Source organism: Denticeps clupeoides, chromosome 8, assembly GCF_900700375.1.
Source record: "Denticeps clupeoides chromosome 8, fDenClu1.1, whole genome shotgun sequence".
Taxonomy (NCBI): Eukaryota; Metazoa; Chordata; class Actinopteri; order Clupeiformes; family Denticipitidae; genus Denticeps; species Denticeps clupeoides.
The window spans coordinates 5,966,082-5,991,079 of NC_041714.1; the positions used below are offsets into that span (position 1 = coordinate 5,966,082).

Here is a 24,998-nt window from a genome sequence, read left to right on the forward strand (position 1 = left end):
GGTAATAAAAAGTAGTGCTCAGGTAGGGAAAAAGGGGTCATAGATTAGATCATACTGAAAAGCTGTCTTGCCTCTGTGTCACTGCGCTGTAGGTTCTCCTGCCACCAGTTGGAAACCCACATCGATCCAATCCATCCTCATCACAGCGTGGGTAGACGGCGACTCTACGCCTCTTCCTGTCTGCAGGCTGCCCCCTGAAGCTGCTTTCCATTCATAGGTGGTCCGCCATGCTGGTCCAGCGAGTGTCTGCAACATCTATTCACCACATCTGATGTTACAGGTTTATTCAGTTGCTTGGGTTCATTTCTCACAACAGAACTGCAATTCTCAAAACGGCTTGCTCAATTCCCACAACCTTTGGTCAGTTGCGCTCATTTTGCAACTGATTTAGTCATTTTGCAATTGATTTAGTACACTCAGGCAGATTCTTATGTGCAATTCTCATCTATATCATGATTATGTCATGATGATCAAAATGCATTGTGTTGCCCTCTTTTGCATAGTCTTACACTCCAGACAATGCAGTCAAAGAGTTCAACAAGATATAATTAGCTGTCAAGTGTATTTTATAGTTTTTTTTTCTGGGAGCTGCATGTGGGGATGTAACAGCAGACGCCTGCTGAGACTGGATAAGACCTTCTAGGAGGTTCTTTCCATGCTGCATTGCATATCCGTGGATATCCATTGTGATGTGGATTGGAACATGTGGCCAAATACACAGGATTGGCAGCAGAGAGCATCATTTCATTTGTAAAACAGTAACATGGGTAGAATAGAGGCTAATAATGATAGATCCTGGGAATAAGAAGTCTTTGGGATGGGTTCATGCGCCTCGCTGATAGCGTCCAAGGTTTTCAGAAGTGGTTACGTGTTTTGAATCACAATCGGCCCCTTATCCGTGTTTATTTGTGTGAAGTGTTGTTGGGGTTCCCCTGGTAACCTGGGTTTACATTCTCTGGTACTGACCACTCCGGCCTGTTCTGATTAATAGTAAATTGTGATGGGGTCCCTGCAAGTTCACACACGTGGCCACAATATGAATTTTGACCTTACATGACTACTGTTGGACGTAAAGCACCTCTGTGCATTCTCTCAAAAAGCTATTTCAACAAACACCCAAACATATTATACAACTTTATTTTAGCGACTTTATCTGCATTATTTAAATTTGGATCAAGACATTTGGTGAATGTAAATAATGGAAAGATAAAATAAATCCTCATCCTAGACAGAAATAAAGAAATAAAACCTAATCCTAGACAGGCAGACAGACAGACATTTACATAAATATGTATTTTATTTTTTATTTTATTTTAAAATTTTTATATATGTCTTTAAGTAGAATTGTCCTAATTGCTGCAGTGGAACTTTTGTGCTGAAACAGATAAAGCTGCTGTGCAACAGTTCGGGAAAGGGATATATTTCTGGCATTATATCAGACATATAACATCACCTAAAATTCCATGTTATCCCATGAAAAAAAGTTGCATTATGCATGGCTACTGAAGCAATGATCCTGACAAAGATGACAGAACCTGGGGAGCACTTGGGGGGCTGAAGAGACATGCTTGGAATGCGGGAGGTGAGCAGCCGTGGACGGAGAGCTCGAGTGGGACGCAGTGCAATGTCCGGGCGTAGGGGCCAGAGGCTGAAGAGGAGTCAAATGAAAACGGTCAGTACCAGGAGGACTTGGATCATCAGAAGGCTGAAGCAACGTTTTGGATGGAGTGGGGGTCAAGGGCCATCAGGTTCAAACTGGAGCAGAAATCGATTATCCAGAAAACGGTCGGCAAGGACGAAATCAGATCATATAAGGCTCACAGCAACGTGATAAGAATTGACGATGAGTTCGCATCCTTTGGTGGTGATTTTATCTGGTTGTTGATGCATGCGAGTGTGAGAGCACGCCCCTGTGGTGCCCGAGTTGGAGCTACAGCCATGACAAGAAACAACAGAAGGGCAGTAAAGTATTTCAGTGTGGACGTTCTGGAGGAGAACAGTGTCCCCTTTCAGGCTGGTGTTTGTATAAGACGGGGCTACTGATGCTTGTGCTGCCTGCTCGTCTCTCTCCACAACTTACAGGAATGTGTAATGTGTCTTGTGTTTGCTTTGACATCTAACAACAGAATCTGCATCAGTTGCAAACTCTTGCTGATGTGATTCTTATTCAGACATGGTCCAGAACAGGTTAAGAACAACATATATATATATTTATATATATTTAGAACTTTAGTACATGTTTTTATCTTCAAGTCAAATGGATCCTGATTGAGCCACATGAGAAGAAGCAATTTGGCGACATCCTGTCCTGGTGCTCTGCAGGCACTTCATGTCTAGGTGCAGTGAGCAGAAACCCAAAGAGCTTATTACCCTACACCACTGCACATTCCAACAGCATTCATACATGTCAGCATCCTCCCCCTTAACCTCAATACCCTAGAACTGCACCCCTCAAACAGCCAGTCCTTCATTAACCCCCCCTTTAACCTCAGCCCTCCCAGGCAGAAGGGGCAACGTGTTAAGCCCAGGCCTCTCCAAGCCACGGCCTCTACGCCTCCCTAGCGGCCAGACCTGCTGGTTTACCCATTAACTCTTTCCCCGCCATCAACATTTGCATTAGTTTTCATCAATTACAAATAATGTTACACCCCCCCCAATCAACAGAAACCCAACACCAATTTGACAAAGTTGTATATTATGGAAGTTATTGATTTTTTTTATCTGCCCTGAAATGAAATCTTTAATACAGAAATACAGTTAGGTCATCTGTCCTCTCCTTCAGATAATCTCCTTCAGATAATTTAAATTTTTTTTGCACTATGGGGGGGTCTGCGTGACACAGCATTTCAAGACACTGTATACTGTGTACACTGTTGTACTGACAATAAACCTCTCTTGAACCCTGCTTGGGCATTACTAGCTGACGCACCTCCTCCATTGCATACGGATTTGCTGGCTGCAGGGTCATCAGCCGGGTACCACCATTCCTTAAGGTCTCTCAGGCACCCCCTGTCCTTGAGCTAGGTGGTGACCCATCGTGCATCCCCACTCTTCAGCCACAGCCAGAAACTACTCCTCTCTGCCTCCTCTGCCAGGTCTTTTGTTTACTTTCCACAGGCTTGCCCGCCCACCCCCAACTCTCTCAGTTCTTTATCCTGCTTCCCTGCATTCCGCAAGATCTGAGTATTTCAGCCTCTTCCGCTTGCATGCGGCCTCCATGCCTGCTTCCCATGGGATACTCAACTCACTGCTGGACCACAGTGTTAAATCTGGGCGCAGGCTTGTGTTCGTGATCTTATGCGGGAACTGGAGCTTCCTGTCCAGGTAGACTCTCATATTGCAGTCCTGGGTCATGTGCAGTGATGTCCATGGAAAAGGATAAATTGAGTGACCATGTGACCTGATATTGAGTGACCATGTGTTGTCTTTCACCATGTGCACAAAGAACTGTTAGATGTAAGACAAAATTTAAAATCATTGCATTTAAATTGAAGAGCAAACAAATAGTTTTTAATCTTAGAATTGGGAATGATCTTCTTTCTTTCAGCAAAAATATATATACATTTGATAGCCATACTTATTTTTGTAAGCTGTTATATGAACTTCATGGATCAGATTGTGTGAAATATTTATTTAAAACAAATTTCACTTCAATGTTTACTTCTAGCATTTTGCTTTTCAGAACTCCTTTACAATGGGCAAGAAAATATTTTTAGCAAATACAACAAAAAAATCTTATTTCCAATAAGGGAGTTAAATTTTTTTTATAGCTTTTGCATTATGTAAATAATGTGGTAAAGTGCTAAAGCTACTGACCATACTAGTGCACTGTTTAGTACACAATGTTTGGTTAACATATCGATCAAGTAACACACTGAACACTTATGTAACACTGACTGAGAAAAAAATGCTATATTTTCTGTTGTCAGTGTAAACAAATAAATAAATATTTACAGGCTCTTGGGGAAAAAGCAAACGCACAAACGAGACAAAAATCTGATCAATTGAAAGGGTCACATAAATAATGTACAAAAGAAATTATAATACATTCTAAATATAAACATCTCCCCCCACCCGCAGACATATTTCAGGAATGGTAAAAATGTCCCTGTTTAAATATAGGGAAAAACAAAAATTCTAAAGTACATCAACGTGACAGATTTGACAACACTACAATACATTGTGCAAGTTTTGCAATGCTTCGAATTATGACTTGAGCAACAGTACACATTTCAGTGTGATTTTAAAGTCAAGTGGCTCTGTAACATGTAAGACAATATGGTGTAATGTAGACTAATGTTCAACTAATGTCTGCAAAACACAGTTTCTTTTAATGTAAGAAGCCTGATTTGAAGGCACATGTGAAAAAAAAAAATTCAAGACCTTGCGATAAAGTGGTTAGAGAAACGATCCCTATATTAGACTATGTTGGCAATGTCACCTCATGCCCCCCCCACCTTTCCCCCAATCAGGGGTCCTGTGCATTTTGCAAAGAACAGTCCGAGCCCCCGCTTGGCACTAGCATAGATCGTTCATTGAGCTCATCAAAAAGGCTTCTTCTCTTTGATCTTTGGAGATAGTTGCTTTAGACTTTAGGCTGTTGATGAGGGATCTCTTTTCACTGCAGGCCTGGTCAGTTATCTATATAACAACAAAAAGAAGAAATACTTCACAAATTGAAAGCATTTAGATAATATCTGTCAGCTAAGTGGTTGGAAGACACGGCATCCTTGACACAGACGTTGTTGCATTCACAATTTATGTGACTAGAGGTGAAATTTTTAAAACAAACCACAAAGGTGACGAGCAGGTGATAAGCGTGACAGTTATTGTTGCAGCCAACAATGAACATTTTACCTTATGAACACACCGGAAAATGCAGGGTTATCTGTATTTTGGAAAAAGGTTTCAGACATTTTGCAATTAACCTCAATGACCTACTGTGCCTAGACATTTAGTTAACATTGTACTTCAACAGAAACCCTTGAAGAGACTCACCTCTACACTCATATTTAAGATCTGAGAAAAAGACCAGCTCTTGTGAGAAGACGAACAGGCCTAATCGGCCTCCAGCAAATGTCTTGTCATAAATTGGTCCTGAGTCTGCCATCATTTGTTTGCCTTCATAAACAACGACCCTATAGAGGATAGTTTAGAAGGATCTTAGAGGTTTTGCAACTTCATGTACTAATTAGGATGTACTGAGGGTAAGGAGGAGCTATTCACCTGATGAAGCCTGTCTTTGGACGGTGGATGAGATGCCACCGGTAGGCAGTGTAGTCCTTCCAGCCAATGTTCTTAGGGTCGTGCCAAAGGGTGCGCACCTGATGACAAAACCAACATGCGTTTTTTTTTCCTGAAACTATCTGCTAGATTGACTAGAAAATTCACTCATGAACACTGATAATTGGTAATATGTTCCTGGTTTAGTATCTGTGTCTTGAAAAAGAAAAATGAACTACCCTTGTTTGTTGGTGTGTGATTATTGCTTTGGTTAGGGAGATGGCATCAGTTTCACTTTTAATCAGAATAAAACCTTTCACGATAAGCTCACCTGCCCAGGCGTGTTGCCTGTGTGCCAAAGAGCATTCCGCAGGTTCTCCCCAGTGCCAGTGCTGGAGTTCACCACCTTGAGTGAGACCCCTGAGATCCCAAAAGCCTTTGAAGGTTTATCCTCCCAGTATGTCTGTGTGATCTGCTTCCACATTACCACATAAAACCGCCCACTGGACTGGTAGCCAAACACAAACCCGGCATAGTCATCATCCCGGTCTGTGTTGACGTAGAATGTGCCACTGAAGTCCACTGCATTAAACTCATCAAAGCCTGGTGGAGAAAGACATTTGCTGTTGAGCATATCAGGTCGTTATTGTGTATTTTCCATTTGTTAATAGAGAGAAGAACAAAGAAGTGTCCTCCTCACCCACTGCAATGCCAGGATCTGAGTTGGCGGTCTGCACAAGCTCTTTGCCCTGATGCCTAACCACCCAGTTGGGGTCAATTTGTGTGGTTCCCTTGGGGTCAAGATGAACCATCTGGAATTTTCTGAAGTCAGTGATGCTGATGTCATTGTTCTCCGGGCAGACGTCTAATATGTCAGGGATGCTGTCATTGTCAAAGTCGTCCTTGCAGGCATCGCCCCGTCCATCTCCTGTTTCGAGAGAAGACTATGGATTGAATATATTGAAGATAAATGATTTTTGAGACACATTAGTCCACATTAGTACTGGTGCCACTGCCATTGTCAGATTAAGGACCTTCACAAGAGGAGATGAAAAACGGGGCAGGTTCTGGAACGTCTAGTCTGATATCTGACCAGAGTTCACCATCAGCTGTGCAAACAAACTGTCGCATCATTAGGTACTAATGTTCCAAGGCGCCTTGGCTCACGTATTTGTTTTCTTAGCCACAGAGACTTCGTATTGTCATCTCTGCCATTAATCTCTTCCATCCATTTACCTTGACAACAAAAATTATTCCGCAAAAAATGTTTTTTGTAACGTGGCCATTGCCATCAAGGAATATCACAGTCAAAATAACATCCACGTGAAGGACAGTTGCTAAAGTTGCCTAACAGGGAAATTACAAATGACTTCACATTGCCATTGCTGGCTTGATCTTTTCCTTGTAAACATTTCACAGGCCCACAACCATTCATTTGATGCAACAGAAAAAGCAATTTATCAGACCACACCATCTTTGCTCCATTCCCCATTGCTTGATGGTCCATGGTTCTGAAGTTCTCATCCACTGCTGCTCTCCAGTAATATGTGGTCAATGAAAAACATAAGATGCCGGCACACAGAAGAGCTGACATGAAAAGTAGTGGCAGATTTCCTTCACACTTTCTTTAAGTACATGGGACCAGCTTGACTATTAAATAAACGCATGAATTCAATGGATTCTGTAAACACATCTGCTGTACTCTGCAGCTTCCTAGCCTAGTAACACTACAAACCCCACTTACTACTGTTGTGTCCTTGAGCAAGATTTGCCCTTCAGAAACATCTTCGAGATACAGTCTGTGCAAAAGTTTTAGGCAGGTGAAATGCTAATCTTCTGTGCCTGAGTCTTATGTCTATACATATAATACCAGGCAGACTTGATAATGTTGAGATCAGGGCCCTGGGGGATGCCATATCATCACTTCCTGGATTGATTCTTAATGGCATTGGCTGTAGGCTTTGGGGTCGTTGCCCCGTGGGCAGAATACAATTCACCTATACCTATCTGATGGTATTGGATGAGTATCTACCTGTATTTCAAACCACTGCATCATTGTTGCCTGCAGACACTCTTTATTATCAAACTGCCTTCTGCTACAGCAAAGTACTGCAAATTTTGACTCATCAGTCCAAGAGACTATTGCCTTTTTTCTGTTTTCATGCATAGTTGACTGGCTTGACCTTGTGCCATGTCAAAGGTTTGGTTTTCGGCTGCAGCTCTTCCATCAAGACCACCACTGGCCAGACATTTCTAGACAGTAGATGGGTGTACCTGGGTCCCACTGTTTTTTTCCAGTTCTGAGTTGATGGCACTGCTGGACATCTGATTTCAAAGCATTTCCTTGGCTGACCAGTGCCCATTTCTTCATGCTTTTAAGCCTTCTACAATACCACTTCTGTTTCAGTAGATTTCTGTGTTTCATCCCATATATGAAATTGATGTTTGAAGGCAAAGGGTTTGTTTCAATTTAGATTTCTTTTTGTTTTCTCACCTTGCATTTTGTAGATGGTTAAAAATTAACAATTTTAAAGGACTCTTTAGTTTAGCCTAAAACGTTCGGACACTATTGTCTATATAATTTTCAACTGAAGTGCACAGACTAAACTAAAGGTACATGTTTATGCTATATTATATGCTTTAATTAAAACTAGTTTATATTAAATAATTTTTCCTTATGGGAACATGGGAGCTATGCCATAAGGTAGATGTTCCCTACTACAGCAAATGTTAATGTTGATTCCACATAACACACAAAACACACAGGCAAAATTAGCAAAAACTGACAACACTGTGTCCTTTCTGGGGGCACTTGAGTGTGGAAAAGCGCTTATGGTGCCCAAATCATGGTCTTACCATCTAAATCCAGCTGATCTGGGTTGGGAACCAGTCTGCAATTGTCTTTGTCATCAGGAACACCATCGTTGTCATCGTCAAAGTCACAAGCATCCCCTTTGCCGTCTTTGTCATGGTCTGCTTGATTAGCATTTGGAATGTAGGGGCAGTTGTCCAGGTTATTCTGGTGTCCATCTTCATCAATGTCCTGGTTATTGTCACACTGGTCTCCCACAAGGTCATTGTCGGCATCAACCTGATTTATATGAAGTTCATTAGCTCCAATCTCAATTTCCCCTATATTTTCGAAATATCTCAGCTGGTCTTTATACAAGAATTTCGATGTGTTTCACCTGATCTGGGTTGTGAAGAAGGGGGCAGTTGTCACACTGGTCACCCACTCCATCCATATCTGTGTCCTTCTGGTCATTATTATACACATAGGGGCAGTTATCATTCTCGTTGAGAATTTCTGTATCAATAAAATAAATAAAATTTACATTTACGGCATTTGTCAGATGCCCTTAACCAAAGCGACTTACAGCGTAAAATCACACACAAAGGGATTATGTTAGCGTTAAATCCAGTGATTAAGTATGAGTCCTATTGCAATACAAGACACAGCATTTGTACCATCTCCATCTATGTCAACAGCACAAGCATCGCCTTCTCCGTTGTTGTCCGTGTCGATCTGGGCAGGGTTGTGTTCATAAGGGCAGTTATCACAGCGGTCGCCTACGTCGTCCTTGTCGTGGTCAAACTGACGTGGGTTGTACAGGAGAGGGCAGTTGTCCTGAGCAGAAGAAAAGAGCCTGTTCAGAACCATTCCTGATACATTTATTTTCCATCAGCTAACAACGCAAAGTAACAGCTCACTCTCTCATCCTGAATTCCGTCATTGTCGTCATCCTTATCACAAGCATCTCCTTGGCCATCTTTATCAAAATCTTCCTGTCCTGAGTTGGGCAAATTTGGACAGTTGTCCTATAAAAAACATTGATTACAAAGAACAAAACGGACAAGGAATTTGTCAGAACAATTAAAAAAAAAAACATTGATTGGTTCCATAAGTATAAAATAAAATTGAGCCAGATCAAACAAGTACCTTCTTGCACTGGTAAGTAGCATTGGCACCACAAACCAGGTTCTGATTGGGCCAGCCATCTAAATCCGAGTCCTCTCCACAGACGAATCCATCACCAGCGAAGCCAATCTTACACTCACACTTGTACATGGGATCACTGAAGTGGCTGAGGTAGATGCACTCTGCATACTTATGGCAATTGTGGGTTTTGTCCTTGCAGGGGTTTTCTGGTTCACATATCTAATGAGGCAAAGAAAAAAATATCATGAGGCTCTTTCACATCTTTCACCAGTGCTGTAGTGAATAAAGGGTTTCATCCAACCTGTAAGCATGTACTGTAAATACTTGTAACTAAATGCCAAATTTGCAGGAATGTTGAATACCGCATTGGTTCAAATCTTATATTTAAACCAATGCGGCATTCAACATTCCTGCAAATGTTAGAATTTTTAATTGTCAGATATTGGTAGCACGGTGCCAGCTTTGATACAATCTCTGCATGTCTCCAATCATTTTGAGTTCCTATGGCACTGGAGGCAAACCCATTCACTCTAGCTCTGAAGCACCTTGTGTGAAGAATGAAGGATGAATTTCCAAGAAGGAAACTCCAGGAGGAGTTCCAAGAAGTGGGTGAAATTGATTAAGAAGGAATCAAAAGAAAAACGAAGAGGCATGATTATTGCAACCCTGTTATACAGTTCATGAAAAGGGACCTGCATTCTATGTACTAAGAACTTTTAAGTAATACAGCACCACCAAAATAAAGTGAACCTTCTTTCATTCAATGGGTTGCCTGCCTTGCTACAAGTTCTTAAAATGATTGGTAATAGATTTAATCCAGCAAGTAAAATGTTATATTTTGAGCATGTTATTCCTGAGAAACAAATGTGTGAGAAAAGTACAGATGTTTGCTGTCTCTGGCTGTCTGATTCACGCCTGTTCCTCTGCCGTGCAGCACATGTGCCATTAAAATGACATTTACACAGAGGAACTAATCTCATAAGGGAACCAACACAGTCTCCTGAACCACATCAGTGCTTTTTAAAACACCTCCTGGCTTTTAAAGCTGCTGCTTAGGGTCTATTTCAACACCCAAGTTTATGATAATTACATATCCTAGCATGGATTTTTAGGGGAAGGCCTACACTTTGACCACTAAAGCTCAGTATGGTGCAAGAAAGGCTACTGATTACGTTTTGACTGATGCCTACATTTTTACACGTTTATGCAATTTTCTATGGCAATTGCCCACATTAGTGTAACGATCCACTTATGAGCTCATGTTTCCTGACCTGCTTGGTTTTTTTGGCTGCCTCAACACCCATGCCAAATGGCTGGTTCCCTTTGTATCTAGGAGGACAGGGCAAACAGTGGAAGCCTGGATCAGTGTTGACACAACGCTGTTTTCCACTGACACTGAAGCAGACGTCAGTGACCATGTCACACTAAAAAAAGAAAAAAGTAAGGAAACAGACAATTAGTCATAACGATCATGATGCCCTTCATTGTATTGTTCACATGTGTTCTGAATGAACCCTGCCTCGTACCTCATTGACATCCTGACAAAGTGTTCCATTGCCACGGAAACCAACAGGGCAAGATCCACACTCCCATGAGCCATCGGGAGAACTGCTGCAGTCCACACCAGCGAAGCAGGGGTTGGAGAGACAGCCATCTGTAGGCATATAAGTAGTCATAAGAGCAGCAAATTTTATTTGGAAACAAATCCTGAGTCCTGCTTTTCGTTCATCGCTGCCCGGTTTGTCTTAAGCAAGCACCAAACAGGGGCAACCAGGGTCAATAAGGTCCACCTACCAATGGCACAATCCTGCTTGCTGCAGGCCTCGCTGTCTCTGGCCTCCCCTTGGCATCTCCTGCCACCGTACTGCGGACGGGGGCTGTTACAGACGCGCGATCGTCCCCTGTTGCCACCACCACAAGTTGCAGAGCAGGTCGCCCAAGGTGACCATGGGCCCCAGCCGCCGTCGACTGAAAAACACACCAGTCTTCAAATGACAAACCAGGCTAGTAATTACAACTGTATGTTCCATTCATTCATTAGGTCAGACTGATTTACATGCATAAAAGACCAAAGTCAATCTGTATGGATGTAATTAATGTATTTGTTGGGGAAACAATTGTTAGTACAGGGCTCCAGTTTATGGATTATGAGCACAGTACATAAGCATGGTTGTGGTGCACCCTGGGAAATGAGGCTCTTCAGAAAGCCACAATGCTTATGAGGCTGGTTACTGAGCAAAAGCCAAGAAACACACATTTGCCACTGTAAGGAATTTTGCTGGAGAGATGGTAGCTGGGTCTTCCACTCACTTGGACAGGGCGTGGCATCACAGCGCTGGGTCTCCCGCCCGCTGCCCTCGCAGGACTTGCCCCCCAGTTGTGGCACAGGAGAGTTACAGTGACGGATGCGTGTGATCTGTCCCTCCCCACACGTCACTGAGCAGGAAGACCACGGCGACCACAAGCTCCACCCACCATCCTGACGCACTGTATACAAAGGACGGACAACATGCAGGAGTTAAAGCCGGCTCTCCTGGACCAATCTAACCTCTTCGGGGCACTCCAGCGTTTATCCTTTAATGTTTCTCCAGTACTCTGAGTCACATCGGAATAATTTCTGCTCAGAGAGAGACACTAAACATAATCTCTAAAGCACACCAAGTACCCCATTCCAGACAAGATTCAAGATTGAATTCTTCAGCTAGAAAAGGGCTGGTAGAAACGTTTGTCTATAATGAAGACCATTTCAGGCCATCACCCTGTTAGAAACGGAGAAGTTGCACGCTTTTGGTCCACCACAGGACCAGCCGGCATCAATCTACCGCCCTTGCTGAAGCCAAGTGAATAAATTATTGCAGTTACATATGGTTCTTGTGGGGATGAAAACATTTTATCACCAGAATGTTAATAGTTTCCAACAGCTATTGGAAAGAAAGGTTACAAAAACTGAATTTTGATTCTTCACAGTGACCAATAAAATTGCCTGAAAGAATTCACATGGCCGGACATACAGTAGGACGTCTACAGCAAAACTTCCCTCCTGCTTCCTAAAATCTCTGCATATTACACTGCCAGATGCCTCTGTACCTATTTTCAGATCTGGATTCAATCTTATGATTCAAATTGTGAGCGGTACTTATATATCTTATTTGGGCCTGTCAGCATGACAGACCATTTACTATTGTGCTGGGAACAGCAAAAAAAGGACATGTCTTACGTTCAAACGCCCGGACAGGCCCATCAAAATTTCTCTTGGAATTTTGGCTTCTAGTATTGATTATTATTATAAAGAATTATGTGAAAAATGATTCCTTTTACTTTATTCAATGTATTGTCATTATTATTAGACTAATTATACATACAGTGAGTGGCAAGTCAATCTTCTGCTGCACAGACTGCTACTATTACTGCTACTACTATTGTGCAGTAGCTTTTTTATTGTTAATTGCAGACAGCAACAGCATAGTTCAACTACAAAACACTACAAATTGTTACACTACATGATTCATTAATTTAATGATTGTACCTAATATTTTTAAGTCATTTTCCTCTGACTTCCACTCACCTCGGCTGTCACACTTCCCCAGGCTGCACTTGCGGGTCTGAATGGAGGGCCCAGTGCAGGGGTTGCTGGTGGCATCACATGACCTGCCCCTCTGCTGAGTCCCTGTTCCGCACGTGACCGTGCACTCTGTCCACTCAGACCACGGTGACCAGCCGTCCTCGCTGTCCTTTGCTGCTGGCACACAGAGAGGTAGAGAGGGAGACAGACACCATTAAACTGAGAAATGGACGTCCACACGTGGACGACTGTGAAAAAGAAAAAACTACAGATCTGACCTCACCACACCCTATCCGACTCTCACTCATTGTTTGGATGTTGACAGAATCAGAGAGGGAAAAATATAGGCCAAGATGTTTTGAAGGCAAAGTTCTGAATGACATCATCTTTCTTAGCCCACAGTAACCACTTCAGAGGCTGGAAGCGTACAGTATTGGTGGTTAATTCCCGTAATAAAACATGTGGTCGACCCTAAAAGCCAAACAGGCTTCAGGACAATAACAGTGCTCTGTTATTAAGACTTCAACATCAATTTGGTCATTTTGATTTCTCTCTCTGACTGGACGTCTGTATGGGTATAGTTCCTCTGTTCTCGTTGCATGTGAGGTCTGTGGGTGCAAAATGAAAACTCACGCAGGCAAACAGGGCAGCACTCGCCATCTAAAAAGGTGGGGCTGGCACAGGCCACTGCGGGACATGTGATCTGGTGGCACACAATCTTGGACTCCTGTTCAGAGGGAAAAAGAAGTCCGGGGAAAGAGGGAGACAATGTGTGAGGAGCTTCCGCGGTAGAAGACAGTTCAGACGGTTCCTGTCAACAACCTGCCAACCTCCATCCCCCCCCGAAACAGGATCAGTACGCCTGGTCGCACCTGGCAAGTGCATTTGGTGCAGCTGTCGACGACCCACTCCTCTTTATCCTCAAACAGACGGCCATCCTGCCAGCACATGTGCTTCTCTTTGGAGTTCTTCAGGCTCCCCAGCACTTCCTTCATGGCCGTGTTCTCCTCAGTCTGGGGTTAAACACGCGGACAGACAGTAAAATGGGGTCAAAGCAGCTTTTCTACTTCATCTTGGACAGAGAGAGAGCGAGAGAAAGACATAGTGCCTGCATATCAAAGTTCCCTGTGGAGTGAGACTGCTTCTCGTACACTTATCAGCGTAGGAAAATATCACATAACATTATGTCTTTCCATCAGATTTGCAGGCTGTCTGAGAGTGTGACTGCAGACAGTGCGTGCGTGTGCTGAGAGTCCCGTCACCTATTCCTGCTTTTAAATAGACGTCAGTTTCACCCCGCGATCGTTCCCCCAACCACACCTCAGCGCAGTCAGCGAGTAAGCGTCTCTATAAACATTTTACACCACACTTTCTCATACCTTTAAATTATCCTCTTCCTTGTTTTTCTCCGGGCAAGACCCTCAATCATGTCATTAAAGATTTTCAAAGGCCCTCTGTCTGATGTGCAATTATAATGTTATATAATAATAATGACTGTGGCTATGACACAAATTCATGAGTCTTTACAGAAACAACATGATTGATTATAATGATTCATTTAAAATGAACGATTAATGCTTTTCAAAATAAATTCACTCTCATTGGCATCCTGTACAGTTACTCTCTCCTCTCCATCTGCAGATGATATATATAATTATGATTGTATATACTATATATGTGCGTGTGTGTGTGTGTGCATGCGCGTGTGTGTTTGATCTGCAGATGGAGAGGAGAGAGTAACTCTACAGATTCTGTGCAGGATGCCAATGAGAGATTCCTGGAGCCCCTGCTGAGCTGGCAATCCTTCCCTGCACATGAGTGTATGTGTGATTAAGTTTGGCTGTCTGCATTGTAAGTCATGCATAGGCACACGTGAGAAGGTGGCTGTCAGAGCGCCATGCAAATCTACACTTGTGTGTGTGTGTGTGTGTGTGTGTCTGTGTGCATGTGTGTATCTAACACCATTTGGGCTGGAAGAGCCTCAGGGACCCAGCTTATCCAGCGGTTCTTTTCCCAGAGATCATTCCCAGACTCCCTGCCTGTGTGGAGGTTCCCCGAGGAGGGAAAGAGGGCTGTTCAAACATGGCCAGACATGACATTATTCCCAATCGCAGCCAGGGGAACACTTCCTGTACTCTAGATAAAACAAGTCGTAAAACCAGCCACCGGGCCGCCGCTACTGCTAGAGGTCGGAAGTAGCCTTTTCCTCTGCTGACCTGAAGCATTTCTGGTAATTGCGTTCTCTGATATGGTCCAGTGCGGACCTCCTGCATTTGATAAGTTGTGTCAACCTCCAAGGCCTGCAGGTCTTGTTTTGGTATGATGGTGTTCATTTAATTTGGGAAAACAGCCTTAGCTGGTTGGACCTGTACAATTCACTTGTGAGCTCAGCTTTTCTAGACTAGTGATGTGTTAAAACTGACCAAAACTCTGATTTGTCTCATACTGGCTGTTTCAGCAAAAGAAACAATAAACAAGCAACTAAAAGTCTATATTTAAATGAAGATTTAAAACATAAATCGTAAATCGACGTCTTCCATACAACAAGAAAACATGGGAACAACCAACGTTTGAAAAATTCCTGAAGCTACAAGAAGTCCTTCAGAGCTCCTTGACACATATTCCTTCATTGACATCATTCTTCCCTCCCTCATTCGGTCTCAGTTCACTTGGGTGGAGATCATCATATGATTTTCATCCACCACCCCACAGTTATAATAGTTTTGGATTTTTCATTAGTTTTAGTTTTTATTTCGTTTAGATTTTTTTTTCAAATTCAGTTAGTTTTAATTAGTTTTTAGAGGCAGATTTACTAGTTTTTATTAGTTTTGATATTTTGAAATTGCTTAGTTTTAGTTTAGTTTTTATTAGTTACAGTGTTAGTTTAAGTTTTTTTTTGGTAAATTAGGATATTTGTCAGGTGCATGAATCAAAATCACCAGAATAGCCTCATCCATCTTAGTTCCGATAAGGTTATTGACTCTTGCAGCTCCGGGTGTTTTGAATTTTGGTTCGAGTGAAGTGGTGAACTTTTTGAAGGTAATCGAGTCACACAGTCGTGTAGACATTCCAGTCTTAATAAACATATTTACCAACGCTTCTTCTCATTTGTGGTGTTCCTGCGTATTTACTAGCCAGCAGCTACTTGGTCCATTATGGATGCTGTCGTATCACGTTCCTTTCCCATGTTACCTGGCCTGGCTACCGCTTCTCTTTCGGGGGAGGGCGGGAGAGAGGCTAGCTTGTTCAGGTACTCTTGGTTCGCCTTTTTGTGTGAGCTTTTCAAATGAACTTTCAGATTCGTGGGGTTTTTTCCCCTTGAGAAGTATTCCACATATTGTATCACCTGCTTCTACAACAAGGCACTTACTTTTATTTTTGCCACTGTCATAATGAAAGAAATCCCAAATAGGACTTTCTTCCGCTTTCTTCCGACTTTCGCTGCAGCCATCACGCTAGCCGGCGGCGTCACGGACAGACTATGGACACGTGACGTCACAGACCACGTGTTACCATAATGGTCAAAAACCTGGCTTAAAACTGGCAGCGTGAAGTAAATAGATTTTAATTCAACCCAAAAGGCTTATTACAAAGACGAAAACGAAGGACGTTTTTGCTATAATATTATTTCGTTTAAGTTCGTTTTGTATACACACAAAACAGTTTCAGTTAGTTTTCGTTTTTTTTTTTTAACTCTTTATTTCAGTTAACGAAAATGCTTTTTCAATTCTAGTTTTATCGTTCGTTTTCGTTAACTATAATAACCTTGCACCACCCAGTGACCTTTGTACACTGTGTTTGGGGGCTTCGTCACCCTGGAAGAATGAAGGTGTCCCATAAAAAAAACGAAACTCATTTGCTCTCTTTCATTGGCTCTAGGAGGTTAGTACCATCAAGTCTTACCACTTTGTGCAACCCGTCCATGAGGTTCCCCACGACAATGCGCAGGCCCTTCAGCTCCTGGAAGAGAATGCTGAGCTCCTCACAGGAGCGCTCGCACACGTCTGAGTTCAGCTTCTGCGAATGCTGACCAATCACGTTGGTTGTGATGGCGGAACTCACTTCTACCATCTCCGAACTCTCGCTCACCGCGTTGGCGTCCTCTGGAAGACGGAGAGACGGAGAGAGAGAGGTTATTTTCAGTGAGGGGGTGATATTTGATACCCCGCAGGGACCTCTATCCACGCTTCTGTGTTTGCTAAGCGTGCCAAGTCAGCACAAGCAGACGGTGAAAACCACTTACAAATCTCGTTTACCCTTTCAGATGAGAGGCTCTCATGACAAAGTGATCGTTCAACTTTCACCGACATCTGCGAATGCATTTAATGTTTCGCCATTCAACAGGAAGCTCGACCACCAAAAGGTCGACCTCACAGGAATAGATGGCAGCGGAAGGTTGTTCAGTCCACGGCCAAGGTTTTTCTAAGACCTTCTTTCAAGCAGAGGTTCCCTTCTGGGACTTCAGAGCATTTGACTAGACTGGACAAATTTCTGAATATTTACCTGGCATGTTTTAAAACAGTCTATATTAGCATCTGCCAATAACACAATAATACTATTCTGATAAATTATGGAACAGTATGTGTTGCATCATGAACGTTCACTGAAAAACCCAAGGTGATAAATTCACTGGATGAAACCTGAGAACCGAACCCTGTAACAGTGCTGGAGATGAGGTGAAGGTGAGGTGTCCTCTCAACCAATCAGTTCGGGGTCATACGTACAGATAAATCAATTAGCCTTGCCAGCCCCAAGTTATCTAAGGACGTCCCAAGTTGGGACGCTGCCGCGCTTACACCCCTCCCCATCCGTTAGAAGTCTGTTAGAGTCATTGGCTTCTCACAAGTTTTTCAAATCATGAGTCGGATTCCAGAAATACATTTTTTCATGCATGTGAAATATTGGTCAGACTAAAATTCGTCATGACGTTACGAATACAACAGGCATTTTATTTCACATTTCACAGCCATTTGGAGGTCACAGTGACATTGGCCACTCATCATGAAGGTGCTTACATGCAACCCTGACATAATCAGCATAGCTGTGCTTGTTTTAGCATGGTTCAGAGAGACTTGTTTCATAAAAGGACACGGGATCGCAACAGAATCAGAAAGTTTCAGCAAAATGAACATGCACTGCCTGCCAAGAGTATATATGTGTGTGTGTGTGTGTGTGTGTTTTGGTGAACATTTCCTTTACAATGCTTCCCTCTAACTACTTTTCTCAAATTGTAACATATCAGTCTATGGTAAATGTAAATGACCCCAAACGCATGGACCTCGTTTTTGTCAGTGTGCTGGTTGACCCAATGCCACCTCTCAGACACTGCAGCTTCCTGAAAACATGATGTAATCCCGATAGAAATTTCCACAGACTGAATCCTCAGGCTCGCTTATTTTAACCAAGGAGACAAACGTGAAAATGGGAAAAGTCAGAAGGCAAAACTGTGGCCATAAAACCGTAATACGGACATCAAATGCGTCTGCAATCAATAAAATGGACACATATTGCCCATTAAGTATTATATTAGCCAGATGTGCCCTTTTACAGGTGCATTTACATCTAATATCGCCCCCCATGGGTAGAAATGTTAACTGCAAACTTTCAGTATGACTTGTCCAGACCTTACGCACCAGTCTTTGTGATCTCACAGCCTTTGCTTCTCATGATCTCCTCCACTGTTGTATCAAAGATGAAACGCACGTTTTGCAGTAGTCCCTGAAAAATTACAAATCAGACAAATTAGAATAAAGAAACCACACATGTAGAGTTCATTGATAAGAGGTCATTATGCATGTAAGCAACTTTTAGATGTTCCAGGCCCTTATAATGTCTAAAAAACAATGAAGCTGCAAAACACTTTCTATCGATATCAATTTAAGACCATACTAGTCCTGAAACTGAAGAATTTACACTGAGGACAGATTTATTAGTAAAAACGCAGGCCAGATTCATGCAATGAGTGATAATGAGAAATGGGAGGAGTTGAGTTACATGGCTGTTGCTTACCCGAAAATGACTTTCCCGTGTTGATCCCTTGGCCACAAACATCCGGCTGCCCTCTGAATGGAGCTGCTCATAGAAAGGTTCGTCCAGGATGAAGCTGTCAATGAGGCTGCAGCCCACATACAGGTGGGCGTTCTCCCCATGCACATGAAGGGTGATGTTCTTCCACTGCGAGTCCGACAAGTCCACATCCTCGAAGGAGACCACGTTCTGGGAGCCTGCTACCCAGTAGACCAGGTCCAGCGTGTTGGCACGCCCATTGGACACAACTTCAAACTGCCGACGTCCGCCGGGACCCTCCAGGCCAATCAGAGTGCCTCGGGAGCCTCGGTCCTGCCGCAAGGTAGCAACGAACACAAATCCCTCGTTGTTCTGGATCTGCTGCAGCACCTGCTGCAGTGCGGGCGCACTGACTGGGGGCAGCTGGTCAAACCGGATGAAGCGGTACGCCGGGGAGTCCCAGTCATGGCCCTTAAAGAGCTTGGCCCCAATCGTCTTCCGTGTGATGTGACTGATCTCAAACAGATCAAACGTGGTCTCATCCTCCACTTCACCATCTGATGGGGCAAACATGTCAATTATATTACAACAATTTCACTGCAAGCATTCAAATGATTCGATTTTGCGCTGGATGGATGCATCAGTCGCTGGTGGATTTACCTCGAGGTAGCGCTGGGATGCATAATAACAGCACAGGCAGCAAGTAGAAACTTCTCCTGAGTATCATTGTGCCTTCAAATACACCAGACACCATTAACTGCCATCCTGCCAACACTTGACCATTTATGAAAGTTCCAATGATACAAAAGTAAGTTTAATGGTGTTCAGTGGCAATTCACAGATGCTGCACAGTGCATGCTTTCATCCTTCAGAAAACCAGAATGCAATTAATCAATCTATGTGTGTGTGTATACAAAATGCTAAATGCGACCCTTAGAAGTCATGCATTTCAATAAGAGGTACGCCGCACAAACAGAAAGAAGAGCATTCCTCACCCTTGTGCAATTCTAATATTTAAGCAAAAAAATCTTCTTTAAACACTTTGGAAAAAAATTGCAATAGTCGAATCTCGTCAAATACACACATATAAAAACGATTTACACAAACGTCGTGTACATCCAGCGGTCGCACTAGATCCACGAGGTCCAGGACGCGAGAGACGATGACCCGAGTCCCGCAGAACGTCCCTCTTATATACAGCAGTCCCCGCGGCCGCATTACATAACGTCCCTCCGACAGCATCATCTGCTCGCGTCTCTGCCTGATGGGGGCTCCCCACGCCCCACCCCTGCAGCCACGGAGCATTTCTGTGGAGGAGCACAGTTTCCATTTGCCACTTTGCACTTTGATTTCCTAAAAAAAAAAAGACACCAGGGTGCGGGTTAAAACGCACTTTTAAAACGCGACTTTCCTATGAGGAAATCACGTAAAACAAAGTTCGGAGCAAAGTGCGATAGAGCCAGTATCAGTTCAGTCAGTGCACGTTCACAAGGGAGCGTCGTAAAAGTACGAAATAATAGTCAAGGAACGTTCCCAGAACTTTACAAAACGTTCCCAGAATGTTCTTTTAAAGGTTACATTAGGCAGAAAGGCGTTCAAATGAATGGTATTCATAATCATAATGGATGAGAAGCTTTCAGAATTGTTTTTACCATTGTATGCATTTATCTGGCATAAGTGATAAGTGATCATTTCCACATATTTTTACTAGCTAACAAAAGCTCACCTGACCGGATTTCCGAAAGAATTATATAATCATTCACAGCCTCAAAAGTGATTTAACTAAAAGGAATGAGTTTAGTCCACATTCATGACCATTGAATTTGTATTATCAAATGAATGTTATTATACTGTACTGAGGTAGTTTGAGGAATATGAATATGTTTAACTGAGTAGAGGGGTGTGAAATTGGATAAATGTAAAACACAAGAATAATATTTGTACAGTCTATCCCAACTCACAAATGGCCGTCTGTGCATATGAAATTGAAACAATGGGCATTATATGGATCAAACATTGAATAGTGTGGATAGTTTATGGTAGTATAAGCCATAAATAATAATAAAAAGGTAGGTGATTCCACATTTAAGCGTAAGGGAACTTTGCATGGTTTGGCGAATGTTATGCAAATGTTCCACAAACACTATCAAGAGGAACATTCCTTTAAGGAATCTAGTAAACGTTCATGCACCACTTAGCTAATGAGCACAGGATGATCCCCCCGTTTGAAAGTTATAGTGTTACACATAAGCCAAAGTAAAGGTCAATTGGAGGGGTTGCTGGTATAATAACAATACAATCTTATTATAAAAACTCTTTAAATGGTACACCAAGTCAGTCACAAAAACAATCACTTCTTTAGTCGATGGAAGGTGTAAAGAAGAGTTGATTGATGCTTAAAATGCTGGAAACGTGCACACCACTGGCAAGCGAGTTCCGTCTGGAAAGAATTAGCATGTGTCAGGGCTTCTGATTCCTTCAGCGGTGTCAGATAGGAGCGGTTTGTATATATCATCTGCGGAACGACACATTCCTGGGAATTTGATGTGGGCTGTGTGCTGGACCCTAACAGTAGGGTGCTTTTACTCACTTTTACGCTGACATTTTGGTGATGACCTGCCTCTTTTTAGCAAAATGTGGTTAAAATATATGAATCGTTTTCATGTTCATTTTTTTCCCCTTTAGCATAGAATGTCATAGAATTACTACTTTGATCCATCCATTCATCCATTTTTTTCCCTGTTCCTTTGCAAACTTTGCACAGATAGTCGACCCAACATGAAGTAAACACATTCTAATTTGTATGTGTATTTGTGGTAAAGAATATATAATTTTTCTACAAATGTAGTGTTGGAAGCTACGTGCATATATCAGGCGGTATCTAGTAATACAACTATCAAATAGTCCAGTACACAGTGTAGTACACAATGAAATGTAGTGTGCAGTAGTGTTTTTTGCGCCAAAATGACTTGGTTAGTGCAAACAGTAATATAAGAACAACACGTTATTTAGGTGTGCAGGATTGCAGCATGAAAACAGCATTATAAACAACAGATTTTAGAATTAAATTAAAACAAACGTGTAGGGAAATCAAGATTAGAGAAATGAAACAGACATTTTGCAGTCCCATTTGACTACTCAGTGCTGCTGTTGGCTTTCACCTTGAGAGCGATGCATCAGAACTTCTGTCTGTAGCTGTGCTACTGCATGTCCACTGGTCCTCATATCCTAACAGTTTCCTCCAAGCCATTTCTTCCACCATTGTGCCAGCAAGCACAAACATGGTAAATTTTTCACTGACCTCTGGAACAATTCCAGGCACATTCAAAGAGGATGTGAGAACATACCTACCATCCATTCGTAAGCTGAGAACTATTACTTCACTTCTTATCGAAGGTTAAGGGCAGTTTGCAAGCAAAATTCCTAGAATTCTTGACCTCTAAGACAGGCAACTCCAATGAATCGTCTGAGTTTGTATAGCAAGAGCTCCATCTCATTGGATCTATCATCTGCCTTCGACATGCTGAACCACCATGTTCTGCTGTTAGTACAGAACATTTGAGTCATGACTCCTGCCAAACTCAAAGTTTAAATTGTAACTTGCTGAGAGTACTTTCACTGTCAGAATGAGGGCATCCTACCACCGCCCTACAGGGATGACTCAAGCCTCAGTGCTTTCTCCTTGGCCTATCTTCCTGTGATCAACATGATCTTTTACTGCTACACAACCATCCAAACAAAAATGCGTCATAGAACAAAAAAGTAAAATGGAGTTAGTGCTATGAGGAATGTAAGCAAAAACACAATTCTGTTGCTCTAGAGTGAAAACATTATTAAAGATTCTAGATAATGAAGAACCACATTGTGTACTATTTGTGTACTATGTACAATGAGACAGTTATTGACACAATGAAGCCAACTTGGGGGCACTGTCTGCGTTTAAATGACATATTACACGTTGTAGTTGATCTTTGCACCAACAGTTCAAGTAAAGAAGGAAACTAAGCTGATAAAAGAGAAATGTCAGCAAAATCTGACTAGTGACAAGTGACGGTTTTGAATATGAATTATAAGCACACATGGGCCAACACACAGACACGAACATGAACATACAAAAGGTCAAATGACTGAATAAAGGCGGGAAGTAGCAAGACTATGTTTATTCTGCTATTTCCACATGAAGTTAATGAGGGCAGTACAGATGGCCCAGTTGTGAACATCACAAAATTAATGACCTATAATTAGTAGTTTACCACAAAGGCAGATAAGCAAAAAACATAATGAATCAACTGATAAACACATCAAATTAATTCAGAAAAATCTGCCTCCATAATGTATCAACTTTGATAATAAAGATCTGAATTATAGCGCTTTCCACACTCTATTTATTTAATTGGAGACAAAAGCAAAAATTTCATATATCTTAAGCGCCATGTATTACAGGACCAAAATTATTATTGGTGTGTACTGACTCTGAATAAACCTGTTGCTACACAGACCTTTAGGGAAAAGATTCAGGATTTCTGGTCCATTGTTTGTATTTTACTATGTGAATGTTACTACAGACAGATGTTATGTTTTATTCCAGTAGACCCAAATATATCTGTATTAGTTAAGCGAGGTGTATATCCCTTCAAGTGCATTCCATGCACTCTCTGATGTTGCATGGTGGTAGACATGATGGAAATCTGAGGAAATACCAGACAGGTTTAACAGGGCACTTCAAAGTGATGATAACTCATGCCAGTTCAAATGTTTCTTCTCTTGGTCCTAAATCACTTGTTACAACTACATACTTTTGAGTGCCCATATATTCAGTCATTTTAAGGAAGGCCTCATTGTTTTCAAACTTAATTTAAACTTAATACATTTTTTATTCTAAAAATGCTTATCTTGGTCAGGGTCATGGTGAGACTATGCCAGGAATCTCTGGCTGTATTGTGTGAGCAACTCCTGAAAAAAGGCAATAGGACCCGCTGCATGTGGATTGATTGATTGATTGACTGATTGATTGATACAGTGGGGAGTTTTCCAGTTTGCAAAAAAAAATCAGAATCATAAAAAAAAAAAGAAAAATCCAGAAATTCACATTGTATGTGTTTTTTGTATTGTAATATTTTGCATATTGTAATAATTAAATAATTATTTTGGGCCAGTGTCATGCTGAAGATGCAGTCATGACCCATCTTCAAAGTTCTTGAAAGGAGGTTATTGGCCAACATCTCATGATACATGGACTCCTCCATCTTCTCCTTAAGACGATGCATAGTCCAATCGCCCTGGCAGAGAGGTAGCCCCAGTGCATGATGTTTCAACCCCATTGCTTCACATTTAGGATGGTGTTCTTGGGATTATTCTCATCCTTCTTCCTCCAGACATGGCAAGTGAAGTTCGATCCAAAAAGTTCTATTTAAGGCTCATCTGACCACATGACCTTCTCCCATGCCTCCTCTAGATCATCCAGGTGGTCTTTGGAGAATATCTAATGGGTCTGAACATGTGCTGCTTGAACAGGGGGAACTTGCAAGCTGTAGGATGTTACAATGGTAACCTTTGAGGCTGTGGTTCCAGCTCTCCTTCCATGTAGGTCTTGGCTGATTCCTCACTTTTCTTACGATCACTGACTCTCCACCAGGTCAGATCTTGCATGGAGCCCCAGTCAAAGGGAAATTGACAGTCCTCTTGAGTTTTTTTACATTTCCAATAATTGCACCCCATTGTTGCTTCTCATCATGCTGCTTGCCTTTTGTCCTGCAGCCCATCCCAATGTTGTGCATGTCAAAAACTTTGTCTCTGGTGTCTTTGATCTTACTCATAGTGGAGAGGTTGGAGTCTGATAGAGTGTGTAGACATATGTCCTTTATACAGGTAACAAGTTCAAACAGGAGCAATTAATACAGGTTATGATTGGAGGATAGGAGGGCTTCTTAAAGACAAACTAACAGGTCTGTTAGAGACAGAAATAAAATTAAAAACCCATACAATGTGATTTTTCTGGATTTCCATTTTAGATTCTGTCTCTCACAGTTGAGGTGTATATACGGTAAAACCTACAGATCTCTCTTTTAAAGTGGAAAAATCCGTAGTCTATCAAATACTAATTTTACCAATTGTAGGGATTCAGTTTTTATTTACTGCACAGGGAACATGTCGGGGCAGTGGTGGCCTAGCGGTTAAGGAATTGCCCCTGTAATCAGAAGGTTGCCGGTTCGAATCCCGATCCGCCAAGGTGCCACTGAGCAAAGCACCGTCCCCACACACTGCTCC

General features: G+C 42.2%; 1 protein-coding gene across 2 annotated transcripts; it reads right to left on the minus strand.

Moving 5' to 3' along the window:
• Nucleotides 1-3,616: 3,616 nt before the first annotated feature.
• On the minus strand, nt 3,617-19,900 carry thbs2a (thrombospondin 2a). 2 transcript variants are annotated; one of them, XM_028988974.1, is made up of 23 exons: nt 19,727-19,900; nt 19,392-19,463; nt 18,735-19,288; nt 18,359-18,443; nt 16,629-16,828; nt 13,598-13,738; nt 13,359-13,452; nt 12,729-12,899; nt 11,474-11,650; nt 10,958-11,131; nt 10,690-10,817; nt 10,435-10,587; nt 9,164-9,382; nt 8,935-9,042; nt 8,692-8,851; nt 8,412-8,530; nt 8,080-8,314; nt 5,924-6,151; nt 5,555-5,826; nt 5,227-5,324; nt 4,999-5,138; nt 4,858-4,888; nt 3,617-4,641 (listed from the first exon to the last, which is right to left on the minus strand). In XM_028988974.1, the coding sequence occupies exons 2-23, from the start codon at nt 19,456-19,458 to the stop codon at nt 4,638-4,640; spliced, it is 3,558 nt and encodes a 1,185-aa protein (XP_028844807.1). In that variant the 5' UTR covers nt 19,459-19,463; nt 19,727-19,900; the 3' UTR covers nt 3,617-4,637. The 2 variants fall into 2 exon arrangements, with proteins under 2 accessions (XP_028844807.1, XP_028844808.1); XM_028988975.1 differs by lacking the exon at nt 4,858-4,888.
• Nucleotides 19,901-24,998: the final 5,098 nt, after the last annotated feature.